Genomic DNA, 15,719 nt, shown 5'->3' with positions numbered 1-15,719 from the left:
TCACAGAAAATAATGAACTCCTGAAAGAAGTTTTGAAAAATCTGCATCACAGTCATTCTCAATAACTGTTAACACTGATTCAGGACAGCAGACAGATTTTGAATTACGACTAAGCCTGTAGTCGGGTTGCACAGTCTGCAGGTTTCACAGAATATCTGTGCATGCATACTGTAGTTTAAGACAGCAACATCTCTCACTGATTAACTGGCTGTCAGTGTGTAATGGGTACCAGAAATGTATCATTAATATATGCTATGCAGCATATTGGCTGGAGGAGGCTGAGGTTTGGCTGCACAGAGTAAGCAGTTTTTTTTTAGAGGAATTCATTTTTGTTCAAAAATGTTTTTCCGATTCGAGACATAAAGGAAAAACGATGCCCATTTGATCAAAATGCAATTGAAACAACATTAGTTCATCTTACTAAAGTTGAAAACTGCACCAGCCCACAAGACCATGGTCACATGAGGAAGTCAGATGATGAGGTGAGGTCATTAGATGAAAGTTTGGAGGATATTAGCGTTAGTAGAGTCAGAGGTTAGGTGAGACTCAGTGATAATAAACGAAGCTGAGTGAAGTGAGCTGTAAAAATTAGTTGACCTTGCACGACTGAAGCCCCGTCAGCAGGTCTTCTATACAGCATCAGCACATAGTTTTTAAAGACAACATCTCTTAGTAACCAGAACAGGATGAAGCAATCACAGCATAATGAAAACCAGAGGCTAGACATAAAAATAAAAATGCTGGAGGGGCAATACAGAGCGGATAGAGAGGGTGGAGGTCACAAAGGCAAGGCAAATAAGGATATGCTGTATTGAAGAACAGAACTGACTGTGGGAGATGATGATGAGCATGAGATAGGAGGAATAAAACTGGATGGATGTAATGAGACATTTAAAAAAAAATAGTACAGTGAGATGACGTCAGAGAGGAAGCAGATACAATGGATGAGTGTGGTTGTAACAGTCAGTGTAAGGAGGAGGCGAGCTGGAGGAATACTCAAGCTGATAGACAGAGACGTGACAGGGACAGGGCAGGCAGGAGAGCAAAAGATGGACAATGAGACAAGAGAGTGCAGCAGTGTCAGGGAAGATGAGCAATATGAGAACTGGAAGCAGATCCTCTTCGTCCCTTGGCTCTGGCCCTTGTATTCTGACAGGAGAGCAGGCAGGAGTCACAACTGTGGCTGGAAAAAATACACGTCTGCTCAAAAAACACATGCACAAGCACGAACTAAAACAGTTAGCTACAGCAGGGTAAACAGCAGCATTACAAGTCTACACCCCAAGGGCTCAACAGCAGCTGGAGAGGCTGCCGTCTCTTGGGAAGCAGCATTACACAAAGGGCTGTCCTGTTGGTGACCTGGAGAAGACACAGCAGAAGTGGGAGGATGATGACAGAGAAAATAGAATCAAAAAGGAGGGGGAGCAGGTTGCTGTAATGCTGAACGTCTCATACTGGAGACCATGACAAAGACTTATGTAATTCCAAGCGATGTTTTCATGTACGCAGTCGTTTCTCTCTTCCTCTTGCATGCTTCTTGTTTTTGAACATGAGACGGCACATTTGCATGCACACGCAATTTCCCATAAGGCACTCTAGTTCTCTTTTACTCAAAGCTCTGATTTAACCTGATATGAGAGCATGGGCCCTTTAACGCATGATGTCAGAACATATATCATATAGAAGATGGAACGCCAAAGGGCATGTCTCGCTGGTAGTTTCTCAGTGCTGGGTGTGCCTCTTCTGCATAAACACACACACACACACTCAAAGACAGAAGCACAGTAGAAGAGGTGTGACACGATCCAGCAGCCCTGACAGCCACAAATTTAGTTATTCAGCTATTTCCAGACACAGATTCCAATTTAAGACATTGTGTGTGATATGCACTGACACAGATACAGAAGCAGCATACAAAGACAAAGGCGCCACAAATGACATCAAAGCCTTTGAGAGGCACCAACACTCAAGGGTGTATGTGTGTGGATGAATTAATAACGGATGTGTATGTGTGCACTGGCGTGTGTTGTATACACACGCCAAGACAACTCTTGAGTTCTCAAGAGCTGCCCTCTGTGCGTGTCTGACAGCTAAGTGACACTAGTGTTAGCATACCAAAGCCTTGTGTTTCCCAGACTCCATTAAGATGTGGCTACTCCAGCCGGGCTGTGTGCCTCTGCCAAATCTCTCTCACACACACTGCAACCACTGTTACAGAGCAGGAGCAGAAGTAGGGGCATTTTTCATGGAGGATAAATGGAGGTGTTTTTGCATATTTTCAAATACAGCACATTATGTTAATTACTGCCATTGCCCCATATTTCTTTACATTTTGCTGAGGAGAACAGTGTAGGTAGTGGTGCACAAATACTTTTAAACTCCCATGTAGATTTCCCTATAGCTGCCACTTAGCATTTCCTTTTCCGAGAGCATAATTTAATTATCAGCTGTCACTTCTGTTAACAAGCGGAGATGCGCAGTTAATGTGCTAAATGCCACAGGGCTGGAGAGGCTCTGATTCAATGAATCTTCAGTGACCTCCCCTTCAAAACAGCTCATTCTGCTATGTGTAGTGTAGCTTTCCTTCTATGGTTGACAGGCTGGACAATCCCAACAAGCATCATCTTTGTTTCAGGCTCCGGATATGCACGCACACATCCACACACACTCACACACACAGTCAGCTGAGCATTCAGACTGACAAGAGTAGAGAGTGGGACTATTAAAAGAAGTGTATTACAGCAGAGGAATCTGGTCCCAAGATGCTGAGATTTTGTGGCCAACTGTGGAGAGCCAAAAACACAGACAATAATCCTCTGTTTGGGCAGGAGTGTTTAAAGCAGGATGTGGTGCTGTCTATATCCCTGCTTACAGTGTCCCTTGGTGCTCATGCAGGCACTTAGTGTTCAGACTACAAGGTAACTTAGTTAAGCATCCTCACACTATTTTTAGAGAACTCACAAACAAAGTTAACAAGAGGAAAATGTACTATTTGTGCAGAAACATTCTCTTGGACACAGTCCAGGAACACCTCCCAGTCTTACCTACTATCATTACCTCTTATAGGTCATGTAGGTAGGCTACAGAAAGGGACAGCAGTTGTTTGAAACTACACTATAATACTCCCGGTAGAGCCCTTTTACTGGCAGCTCATCCTCCAACTGTGGCCAGTCTGTGCTCTGCGTTTTGTATGAGTAATGAAGTGTGAAGTGAATGTCTCTTTAGAGGAACCATGCCACAGCCACGGAGAAACCACATTATTACTCTGAAAATTTTATATAGGACCACTGACTACACTGCGAGGAAATGCTTGGAAAGAAACTGTGGTTTCGGGCACCATCAGTAAAAGGAGAAGGACCTTAAAAAGGAACTATAAACACAGACAGACACTGTACTGTATCTTTACAACTTTCATTTTATTGGTGTACTTTGACAATAACAATGATGGTATAAAAGAAAAATTTCCATCATACAAATTTCAATAATCAAAAGATAATATGCCGATACACAAACAGATCCACATAAGGCTGACATCAAGTTTTGACAAGTGGCTTCAAATGGCTTCAATTCAAGGAGAACTTCTCTCCTTACAATCAGAAAAGATATATTTTAAATTTAGCAATCTGTATCTTTTTTTCTTTTTATTTTTTTTGAATAGTTTGCTTTCATAAAAAAAAAAAAATGAATCTGTGTTAGAATTAGAGTGGATTGTGTCGCTGGATTGGGGTGCCTGTGTTTCATTGCATTGTAAGCATATGGTGTTTTTGGCTGACACATCGCTATCCTGCAGTGCTTTCCACTGACCTACACCTTACACCCAATTGCCGTCACGATCAAAGAGACATTGCACGCAGAAACAAAGACACTACACTTTATCTGAAGATTGATGTCTATGTCTGCCATGATATGTCTCTTCAACTGCTGCAGTGTATGAAGGACGGGGGAGGCCTCGTGAATGCAGAACACTTCAGAGATTGTGAGAGAAATCTAAAATTCATGGGATCATTTAAAAATAAAAACTGTGCTGGGTAGCTGTGATGTAAAAACACTGATGTCGATGTGTAAGCTTCACTAGCACTTAAATGGCACCAGATCAACCCCCAGCCAAATCCCTCCAAAGCCTTGTTCTTTTTGCTAGCATCTGTAGTGATTTAAGACCCTATAGAATTTCTAAAACACTACACACAACAATATTTACAATGATCATTTTGTTGATATACACTTTTTTCAATTTAAATATTTTCACTTATATAAAAAAGAAAAAAAAAACTTGAGTGAAAAAAAAAAAACACTGCAATAAATTAAGACGCTTTAAGGCTGCCAGTCTTGTCAGATGCCAAAAGAATGGTCCCTTCATTTAAACTGGCACAGAATGGATCAGAGCAAGTGAGATTATGTTACGGTGAAGTCTCTTGAGTGAGCAGCAGGCTTGGTCTTGGTCTGGATTGAGACCATGTTAGGTATATAGAAACAGGAATAACTATCCAGCATGCTCTCATCACCAACTGAAAACAATCAAATTTCCTGTTTTAAATAAAAAGAGAGAGCTGACTTATTTGCTCCCTGTTACTTCTAGTGGACAAAGCTTTCTTAATAGTCATAGAAAACCCACTTCACTGATTATGGTGTTGGCTGATGAAGCTGCTCATTCTACTATATGGAGTATCGAGTCTAACACTTTCTCTCCAAGATTATCTACGCCAACCAGAGGACCTGTTTATACTGACAGGACCCTCAAGGTCTGAATCTTCTCTGGAAACACTCAAACTAAAACCATTTGGCTTTTGCTATACGTCCATGTAGCTGTTAATTTAAAGCAATGAAAAAATAAAAAGTATAATATAGCTACAGTGTATCATGTGAGTCAAGAGCTAGAAAATAACCTGCGAGTTATTCACAACCAGGTCACTATAAATCAATTTTCTTATCAGTGCGAGAAAACAAATTGAAATACCAAAAAAAAAAAAAAAAAACTCAAAATCTAGATGGAGGACAGTTAGACCTCTGAAAAGGTTTAGCCATTTCACTCAAACACACGTGGAAAAGAAAACTTAACACAAATGCTGCTACTGTCCATGACTTCCACTGGGCAACTCTTTTTGACTGGCTAGGAGGTAAAAACGTGCTTCTGTTTGTGGCAATGAACCAGAACAACACATACACAAATTAAACTTCACCTGGCGGGATGTAAAGGTGTAAAAACACTGGATATCTACGTGGCTCATATGCAGGTTGGAATTGCATGACAGAGCCATAAAAGTTGGAAAAGGATGTTTTGCTTGTTGATACTAGCCTTCATGATATTAGGACTGGTTCCAGTAAGCACGTAGAGATAGAATCCCTCAAAGGGAGCTCTGAAAGGTCAGCACCATTGATTGATCAATTAGTATAAAAGAGGTGCCCAGTGAAAGACAGCGACCACTAGCATTTTCTGATTAGGTGTCTTGCTCTTCCTGTGGTTGTCACACAAAATGGCTTCCTCCGACGTGTCTGTTCGGCATATTAATACACACCAGGCTACAGGTCCCATTCCATTTCATCAAAACCAGCTATTCTGAAATCTATGTCTAAATGAAATGGAACAGCTCCCTGTTTACACAGACCTGAACCTCACAATCCCAAATAACGCATAACTACAGGTTTCAGTGCATCTAACACAGTCTGTCATACATCACCTACTAAATCATCACACCAACCGCAAGAAAAAATAAAAACTGCACGATTACAGAAAATAATCCATAAAAGATCAAATAAATAAAACGAGGTCCTGCCTCTTTACCTCTTAATTCATTGTGGGAACACAACAGTTTGTCAACCACCCACATTTTCCCCAAAAGATACATCATAAGAAATGCATACAAGGCGATTTGTGTGAAATGAAGTAGCTGCATGACTAGAGGACAGACAGTGTGGAGGAAGTGTCTGTAAAATGTTTTTTTTTTTTTTTTTTTTTTTTAAATGGAACTACATTTACAGTATTGGGATATTTTACTCCAAATCAACACTGACAAACACAAATCAGAGAAGCGACATTTGAGCAACTGTAAATGCACAGTGTTAAGCTGCATGCCACCCAACAAAACCTTTACTTTGACCAACATCCTGATGTATGATTTACACAGAGAAACTCACTGGCCTACAGTCAGACCGCAAGCTAAAACAGCTAATCAGTGGTTTATGACCTGACAACTTAGATAAGCATTTAGATCAGCTTTTCCCTAAACGCGTCAGGGTAAAGAATTGTTAGTTAACAAAAAAATAAAGGCAGGCATAGATTGGTTGTTGTAAAGATAGTTTTCACAGCACCTACAGTGGAGGAGGGCTGGCTAACAGTATTACAAACACTAGACAATCTGGAAAATAACAAAGCAAAAGCTTCTGTAAACACCAGTGACAGTGACAGCAATCAAGTATTTTCTGCCTCCAATTCTCTCCAGTGAAAAATGAAGGTGAGTAACCATTAAGAATGTGCGATCTAAAAATAAAACGACAACTGTTCCCTCTCTCCCTGGCCTGGACTTACACACCGCACACAAAGTGAGGCCTGAAGTCAGTCTGTCACACTTTCAGGGGTGAAGTCTTCTCGAGGTCACCCTGAGGACCTTGTGCTGACAACAGGATACACACAGGCCATTTGCATAGCTCTCCCTCACTCAGATACACAGACGAGCACATGGACACAAATAGGTACTGAAAAGGGTGGCATGTTTGCTTAGGCAAAGGTGTGTTGAATGTGAAGTTTGCATATGCAGTCACTCCTTCTCTGTAGTCCAATAGGGGTATGCTAGCACCCATGCTATTGCATCTGTATAGTGAGGAAGTCGGGTCTAAGTTCTGCTGTCTGATATTACAGCTTATTGCTAACAGGATGAGCATTGCTCTCCAACATACAGCCACTTGCAGGCAGCCAGAACATCCAATGTAACTATGCAAACATAAACATCACAGTCTTTGAATGGTATGTTCACAGGACAAAATATAGTTGGTAAGAGATGATTACGGTATTAATATTCTCTAAACTTAGGATGAAAGATTTCACATACAGTATACATGACTGAGAACACGCACTCATTTTTTTCTTACTCTCTTCAGTTGTAGATTTGGCATACCTTCTGCAGAACCAGCTGCAAGGGTCCACTCGGTTAAAGTTTCTGTGTGGTTGTGTGTGCATGCAAATGTTTTCACAGGATAATGCATTTGTTAACATAAGAAGTTCAAGAGCAAAGTAAAAAAAATGAAGCTTAGGTGACCATGCTATGAGTGTGCATGTGTATCATGGCCTATGTTAATAAACAAGCACGATAGTGCAGGGCTGAGCTAATTGTTGACTAAATTAGAAAACGAATGAATGAAGGATGAATGAATGAATGAATGGATGCTGAAGGCCAAAATGGTGCAAAAGGCATGTGGAGACACTAGAACACTAGACAAGCCCAGATGAGAGGAGTGATGGACTGTGGCACAAGCAAGTGCAGCATTTATCCTTAATTTCTTTTATGATTTTTTCCAATGTACTTATTTGAGTCTCCTTTTTTTGCATACAAACACAAGAAACAAAGCAAAGAATCAACGAAAAAGTCCTATGCAGTGCTGCAACTGGTGAGATATGGCTGACGTCCCAGAGGACTTTGATTCCCAGATGTTTTGCAGTCCATATTTGCCTACGTCAGTAGTCAGCTATGGGTGCAAGCTTTCTGCTCAAGCTGACTGTGATATTCGTGTAGAGAGGCCTCCTGGCCACTAGGGCAGAGTAGTTTAGGTTGTTAAGACCATCCACTTTCTGTCTCTCCTTTGAGTGGCGCAGTAGACTGTACCTGCAAGTGCAATCAGAAGAACAGGTTTCATCAAACTACACAATGTTACATGGGATTAATTCATCAATTCGATTTCTAAGATTTACAATGACACATTTATATTCATATTTATATTCATTTGCGTTTTTATATGTAGTATCAACTCCTTCAAGTTTCTTAATAAGAAATGAAAGAAACATTTATTCTTTGGGCTGTTTTAAGTAACTTAGTATTTGAGCAGAGGGAGCATGATTGGAATTCAGAAGCATACAAGCGTATCACATGCAAAGTATTTAAAGAGTTGAAATTTGCTCAAAGTCACTGTTCTGGCTGTTCATGTGACTGGCTTACACCACATGAGCCTAAGCCTCATTCCAATTATCAGCTTCCACTTTTAACCAGACGGTGTGTGTGAATGAGCTGTGTTTGCACAGACACTAACCTTCCCAGGAACTGGACCTCTCCGCGATGGTGATGTGGAATTGACATGTAGCGTCCCTGCTCTCCGTGTGGTCTACTTACTGTGTAATTGGCAAACTGCACCCTACACAAACATTAAACACTGATCAATCCATAATGTACACAGATTTAGCAAGCCCTGTCATATTTTCATAAAAAGCACAATGATGGTGTTGTACTAATCCTGCATGCAACATGATATAGACATGAAAAGTACAAGAGGGGAAGGTTTCATAGTAACTGCACACAAAAGGAGTCATTACATACAGAAACATTGCACAAGACAATCAATTAGAGATGCCGGTATATGTTGAAAGAGAGTGTGTACAGCTGCGTGTGAACTGTGTGGGTGGAAGGGAGGGACCGCAACGCTGTGTGGCAAAAGAAAAAAAAACACGAAAATCCTTTGAAAAGCCTGCTGTGTGCCAACTGACTAAATCCATTTCTTAAGCACTATGTCAACGATACTGTCAGCTCTACAACTCTGTCAGATGGACAATGTTTGTTTGTGTGTGTGTGTGTGTTCCCCTTACCTGTTCCAGAGGTCATCGTCCTCTCCTCCCCAGCCCCAGAATGCATTAGGAAATCCATTAATCTTTTTGAACTGCTTCACCGTCAGGCCACTGACACCACCAAAGAACTCATTATATGGGAGCCTTGAGGGGAGGGACAATTACACATATTAAATTCATATTAAGTAAGGATTACATTTGTTGTATATGCCCATAGAGACAGAATTAGGACTCACATGTAAGAGTACTTGTCGAGTTTGACTGCAAAGTGTCGGGGCATGTCGGTGCAGCCATAGTAGTTTCTGTCATTCTCCATGAGGTGGTCCACATCGTGGAAGATCAGACAGTCCCAGTCCAGGTCCTTCATAGCCTCTTTGTAGCCCACATTGAACAACATGGCTCGATTAAATGGCTCTGTACCCCCCTTAAGAAAAACAAACAAGAAAAGAAAATACTATTATGTTCCACCATTTCAACCCACTATCTACTGTAAAGCAGAGGTCATTAGCAGCAGAGACGATAAACTCACTTCCTGCAAGGGTTTGGACTTTACACAGGTGAATCATTCATTCAGTCCCTGTCAATGATTGTGCAGAGGTATGTGCATACCTGCTCTATGAAATAAAAGGCAAAGTGAAGTCTCTGCTTCTGCAGCACTGGCACCAGGTGTCTCAAGAGAATGGGTAAGTGTTCGTGTCGGTTCCTGAACGGGACCAGGATTGCCACCTAAGAGACACAAAATGGATAAGAATACAATATATATGAAATGACATGCATATATTATAGAAGCACAGCGCAGCTTTATCTCCACCACAAAGTAAATTAAAGTGAATGTTGAACAGTCAGTGAGTTGTGGTAGGCGGTAAATAGTAAACACGTGGGAGGACAGCAGCGAAAATCATTAATTACCATGAAGACATGACAAAGGACTAGCAGGCTGTCAAAACCTCATTTCAGCAATGATATCTGGCATGCATCAGTCGTCTGTGAAAGGTGTTTTTTCACTGGCTATGACCGCCTGTGTTTTTGGGCGTCAGTAAAAAAAAACGACTGTCGCAGAACGGAACAAAAAGCAAGTGGGATAGGAAAAAAATGTGTGGCGAACAGAGAGAGACTATTGAGATAGATGAGAGAGAGATTGCAGGCTAATGAGAGAGAGAGGGAGTTAGAGAGCTGGTTGTCAAACCATGCACAGTCCCTCATGGCAAATGAATGTGAGAGAGAGACAGACAGATGGCAGGCAGGATTGCTCTGTTGGACAAAAAAAAACAAAAAAAACAGAGTGACACAAAAAAAGAGCACATAATGACAACAGCACATAGAAGGGGCTGAACTTGTGTGTTTTGGCTGCTTCTTGGAATTCATACTTGAAATGACATCATGTAACTTTTCTACACATTAATAAACAGAAATCATTTTGAAGCCACACTCACTTGTAATCGAGTGAAGGCTGTCTGCAGAAGTGGGGTAATGGCGTAAAAGCATGTATGTGACACATACTGAGCCTTGGACATGTGTTAGACATGCCAGTTACTGTGTGTGCATTGTATCAGTGGACTGGGATCTCCACAAACTTCTAGTAACAGACACTGATTATTCTCCCCAACAGTCCTTTTATAGTGTACACACACCAGAAGGGACAGTTTCTCTCTCACATACTGTGAGATGTATTCATCTCAGTAGATTCAATGTGACCCGCTGCCATTTGGACGCATCAGCTCAAAGGCTCAAAGCAGTAAAAATCTATTTAAAGTCTTTGACAGCATGTCTGTCTATGAATGGGATGCTTTCTTATAATAATTCAAAGAAATGTTGTAATCCTTCTTAGTTACAGAGTTGTCGGGAATACTATATGACGTACTTAGGGATATAGATACGTGTTAGAATAAGTAATGGTGACAATACGGTAAATTGCTGTGATCTTTTGGTACTTTGAGCACCACAAACCACCTGCTATGGAGCTCTGTATTAGGTTTAAGTGCAGCCAATATTGCTAAAGTGCCACAAATCTTATCAGTTCAGTCAGAATGGATAGCCAACATAAAGCGTGGGACACAATGGGCCACCAGAGGACTTTCAAAGTCATGTTGCATAGATTTTACGCCTCATTCCTCCATAATTCTTCCATTTGGCGTTGTGAATGTCACATCCACACTTACCTTCCAGCGAGGTAAACAGTCTTTGGGCTTCCAGTAGCCTCCTGGGGCTATAGACTCTTCCTCCAGCAAGGATCTCTCCACCTCCTCCAAAGAGATCTCACTCATATTCACCTCCAGCCTCCCCTCTGTATGTGTTGAGTGAGGGTGTTAAGGAAATAAAAAGAGATAGAGAGGAAACAGAGACAGATTGTAAGAGCCAGAAAAAGCCAGGGGAATGAGAAAGAAAGAGATACAGGAGGATGGTGGGCATGTGAACAAGATGAAATAGTATAGGGAGGAATGTGGAGAAAGGGAATTAAATGAGGTATGGAGAAGTAGGGAGGAGGGGAAAAAAAGAACAATACTCGTCAAAGACTTTAACAGTTGAGCAATCAATAAAACACTCACACCATTTCACTACTCATTATTAGAACAACTATGTAGAGAAGCACAGTGGAAATTCACTTTACAAGGCCAAAAACACCTGAAGAACAACTGTTTCTAGTCATTAAAAGGTCAGAGTTTTCTCATTTGGCCACCTTCTGGTACAGAATCACTAGCCAGCATTAAATCAAAGACATGCTTCAAATCAAAACTGTATCAGCACACTTACTCATGTAGGGCAGCCTCTCAGGGCAAACCTGGGAGGGGAGGTAGGTGAAGCCCTCTGGGAGGTATGTGGTTGGAGGAGCATCACTCTCACTCATGTTGAAGTCATAGGCGTAATCTTGAGATAACCACATTCAAATATCAACAAACACCATCAGCGGACTTAGTCTAGTCTTTATCTACATAAGTATACTTTTATGCTGTATAGTTTTGTATCAAAGCTTTTATCTTTTCACCAGTTTTCTTTCTTTACTTTCTTTATTTAACAAGGGTGTAAACCATCCAGATAATAAAGCACTTTTGACAGACCTATAAATCAATGTATATCAATGTGTAGGTTTTCTTTTACCTGTGCCATTGATGCTGTACGCCCCTCTCACCACCTGCTCCAGAACCTGAGCCCCAATGTTCTTCACGTTCTCTCTGATCTGGATCCCTCTGGCTTGGACCAGGAACACATACTCATTCACTGTGGACAGAGGGGGAAATAATGCAGAGTTTATCCTTGTTATTCTTGGACACATGGTAAAAGTCACATTAGTGAAAATGAACTAAAATTAACTGGGGAGGGTCAACACCTTGGAACAATTCCTCCTTATGCACCATCGTGGACGTAATAACCCACGATAGCACATAAACCAACAACTATTTTTAAAACATAAATAAACCAAAAACAGGGCATTATCGTCAGAGATCTTCCCCTTTTCATTGCTGTTTCTTGATAAACAAAATGTATCTTATCTGTCTTGGTGACTTAATGAGGGGGACTTTACTCCCAAAGATCAAGGGGCTTTAATTCCGAAGGAAGCCAACTATTAGAATGTTGAGCTATGATGACGGGTGAGGAGAAGGGAAAAAAATAAATAACTCAAACTAATTTAAGAACTAAGAATGAATTTGGCTATGGACTTTGTGCTTTCTGTACATAATGCTTTGCTGTAATATCTTCATCTGGCATGATCTAATCTGCTATGTGTGAAAAAGACAACACAAAGGGCATGAAAAAAAAAGAAGAAGCTTCTTCCCACACTCCACAGGACCTGACATCCTCATATCATGAAATATCTTATTACAACTGGATTTGCATGACAGTTACAATCAGGAACTTCAGCTGAGAAGCTTTAGTAGCACTAGCAGTTCTGCTCAGTGAGGTTTGACCTAAATAACACCACAACAAAGGTCAACCAGCCACACTATATACTGTAGTGCACTAAATAGTGGGAATGTGGTAAAAGATACAGCAAAAAGAAGATGTGAGATACCGCATACACCCATACACGCAACCCAGATAAAGGGTCACCTGCATGTATTTACAGTAAATGGCTGTGGTTGCCTGATTCACTAGAACTGTGACTCATGAAGTTTCAGGCAGTAATAGAGGGGAAAGACCATTTGTCCAAAACTCTTGGAATAAATTCCAGGATTAGTAACTACTATATTCTCTTTATTTGGAGCAGCATGCCAGCACAACGCTGCCAAACTGATGGCTGTCTACCTCAGTCAATCTGTATCCAACTGCACAATCTTTGGTTAATCCAATCAGTATATATCTTGAAGCAATCCCAACATGATCAACATCCCTCTGAGTGTGTGTGTGCGCTGGTGCGAGCTGGTGTGCGCGTGCGTTAATACTGCTGAGCTAGAAATCTACGGGATGCGATTCGTCATTAGTAATTGTATTACACTTTCCATCACATTCATCTTATTTTGTACAACCTGCCGGGCTTGCAGGACTAGAGAATAGTGGCTAAGCGGTAACTGAAATCAATGTTCTCTTTTTATCTCTGCAACACGCAAATATTACAGGGCAGCTGAAACAAGTCTGCGAGAGGTGATAATAATAATAACAATGAAATGGAAAATAAGAACCAAAGACTACATCCTGTTCATGCTCGCTATAGCACATGTAGAAGTGGATCGAGAGACACAAAGACACACAAAAAGGCATACACAAATCTACACACACATTTCACTGATGCCCTTGTGAGGTGCCATATGATGGAAAAATGCTAAGAGGCTTCTGGAGTGTGATCCAGTCCTGCAGGCACCAACATATTTTGACATGTTGGTGAATCCTCCTCATGCCTGCCAGACATATTGACATAAATTATCTATGGTTGTCCCTGACAGACAAATTCAGGGTAAGTGCATAGTATGTATGATACAGTGTGTGTATATATATATATATATATATATATATATATACACACTGTATCATATATATATATACGCACCCACACACACACATACACAGCATCATGCTGAACCGGTTCGTCACCTTCAGAGCAAAGCAAACCAAAGAAACCAGAGCCCCAGTCTGGTGTATGCTACAAAACATGTTCCTTGAAACATTTCTGGTCCTGTTCTAAAAAAGTCAGCTGTTTGGTTCTTTCAAGTCTTCAAGCACAGAGATGAACAATGTGAACACTTCTGATCTAGTGTACACAAAGCAGTGAGCATACAATTCTCTCATCCCATCTAACATGCACTCTAGAGACTGGAGTGATGCTGGAGTGCAGAGGTATTCAAGGCTACAATCTGTGACAAATGCAATTAAACATGAGAGACCTTGAGTTTAGATAGAAGCTAGCGTGGGCCGCTACAACACAAGGCCATTAGTGCTGGACATGCGGGAAGCATGTGCACACATGCAGCATTCTGATGTGTCACTGGCAAGGGCCATCGCATACCTACACAAGTATATAATACACATGTAGACCACAAGACTGCCCCCCACATCCACTATTCCTCAACCCATCAGAGCCCCCCCCCCCCCTTAACTGTAACCTATCAAGCATGACAGGAGACCTTGAACGACCTTGTCCTCTATAGCTCTCACAGAACACGCTTGTCTGCACGCCAAGCCAGGCCCACCTCTCTCTCTCTCTCTCTTTCTCTCTCCACATCCCTCCTTTCCACTTATCTGTCCTTCCCTCTATCTTCCCTCTTCATCTCTCTGTGCTGCTGTCTCTGTGTAATGTGGTTTGCATCAGTTTCTGTCAAGTTCGTTTGTTTTTATCGTTTAAGTAAATAATCTGAATGATGGATTGTGGCCTTATGGGGACAATTCCAGCCACAGAGTCTGCACCATATTGTACCGTAACTGAGGTTAATGGAAAAAGGAAAAAGCCAACAAGTAAGCAAAGAAAGGAAATGCGCGCACACAACCCCCACCCCGCTTTTCCTCTGAAAGGCAATTAACTTCACATTGATAGCTCAGCAGTGGGAGGTGATCGGTCTGTTCTGGTAGCTTCCTGATAAGGAAGCTGAAAGGCTGTTTTTTTTCCTGCTAGCAGAAATGTTTTCTGCATGCACGCACACACATATGGTGACGCACCATACAGTCACTCATAGCTTTCAGGGTTTAAACCTGTCACTTGCAGAAAGGGTCATTTTTACTGCCTCCACGTATCAGTGATACCCACAGACCCACAAATGCATAAAGACATCCACAAAGTAGGCCACTATGGGTGCAAATACATCATCCCTCAGTGAATGCTGCTGAATGTGTATTATGTCAGTGTAAAAGCTGAATTAATGACACTATCAGCAGTGTAACACTCAATGTGACACTACATTGGCCATACATGATTTAGCAGCCCATTTCAATATCTTATTGGAAAGTAAACAGCCAATTACTCAAAGCATTAGCACTTAATCTCTCACAATTAACCCGAACAAGCACTGCAATTTGAGTGTATTGATCTATTGAGGACTGGCGTGAGATGGTGATGATGATTACATATTTCTGATTGGATGTAGGTTGACTTTTCAAATGTGTGCGTCTTTTTTAACCATTATTGGATCTCATCTGAAGGTACCAGCACGTTATTACCTCCTTTGACCCTCTGGAAGTGATGCAGAGAAAGCCAGAGGCTGTGGTGGATCAATATAAACACACAAACACACACACACACACATAAATAGCAGTCTCTTGGTCAATACACAAACACATACAGTGGGTAAAGAAATGTGTCACCGTATAAGGGAGTTTTTTTTGTTGTTGTTTTTTTCTCTTTAATCAATTTGGATTTATTTTTTTTATCTGCAAATGTGTTGTGTAATATATTTCAAGCGGGGATGGAATTATTATGCCAGTCAGTTTGTCAATCAGTCACAGAAATAACTAAATCCACATCCTGTGTGTTACAGTAACTGCCATTAATCGGACCCAAAGCCTGCGCATACATACACACACACACACACCA

The 15,719-nt window shown here is 41.2% G+C and overlaps 1 protein-coding gene across 1 annotated transcript in view; it reads right to left on the bottom strand.

Annotated features, from left to right (window-relative positions):
• Nucleotides 1–3,397: 3,397 nt before the first annotated feature.
• The window catches only part of b4galt5 (UDP-Gal:betaGlcNAc beta 1,4- galactosyltransferase, polypeptide 5), a 28,533-nt gene continuing 16,211 nt past the window's right edge, over nt 3,398–15,719 (bottom strand). The window contains exons 2-9 of the mRNA XM_010751709.3: nt 11,861–11,980; nt 11,516–11,629; nt 10,924–11,048; nt 9,374–9,490; nt 9,001–9,188; nt 8,786–8,908; nt 8,236–8,337; nt 3,398–7,814 (exon numbers count right to left, since the gene is read on the bottom strand). Of these exons, the coding sequence (XP_010750011.1) occupies nt 7,667–7,814; nt 8,236–8,337; nt 8,786–8,908; nt 9,001–9,188; nt 9,374–9,490; nt 10,924–11,048; nt 11,516–11,629; nt 11,861–11,980 (1,037 nt within the window). The 3' untranslated portion in view covers nt 3,398–7,666. The remainder of the gene's footprint in view (nt 7,815–8,235; nt 8,338–8,785; nt 8,909–9,000; nt 9,189–9,373; nt 9,491–10,923; nt 11,049–11,515; nt 11,630–11,860; nt 11,981–15,719) is intronic.

The sequence above is a fragment of the Larimichthys crocea genome, chromosome XV (genome assembly GCF_000972845.2).
Source record: "Larimichthys crocea isolate SSNF chromosome XV, L_crocea_2.0, whole genome shotgun sequence".
Lineage (NCBI taxonomy): Eukaryota > Metazoa > Chordata > Actinopteri > Sciaenidae > Larimichthys > Larimichthys crocea.
This window is presented reverse-complemented; position numbering and strand designations above follow the sequence as displayed.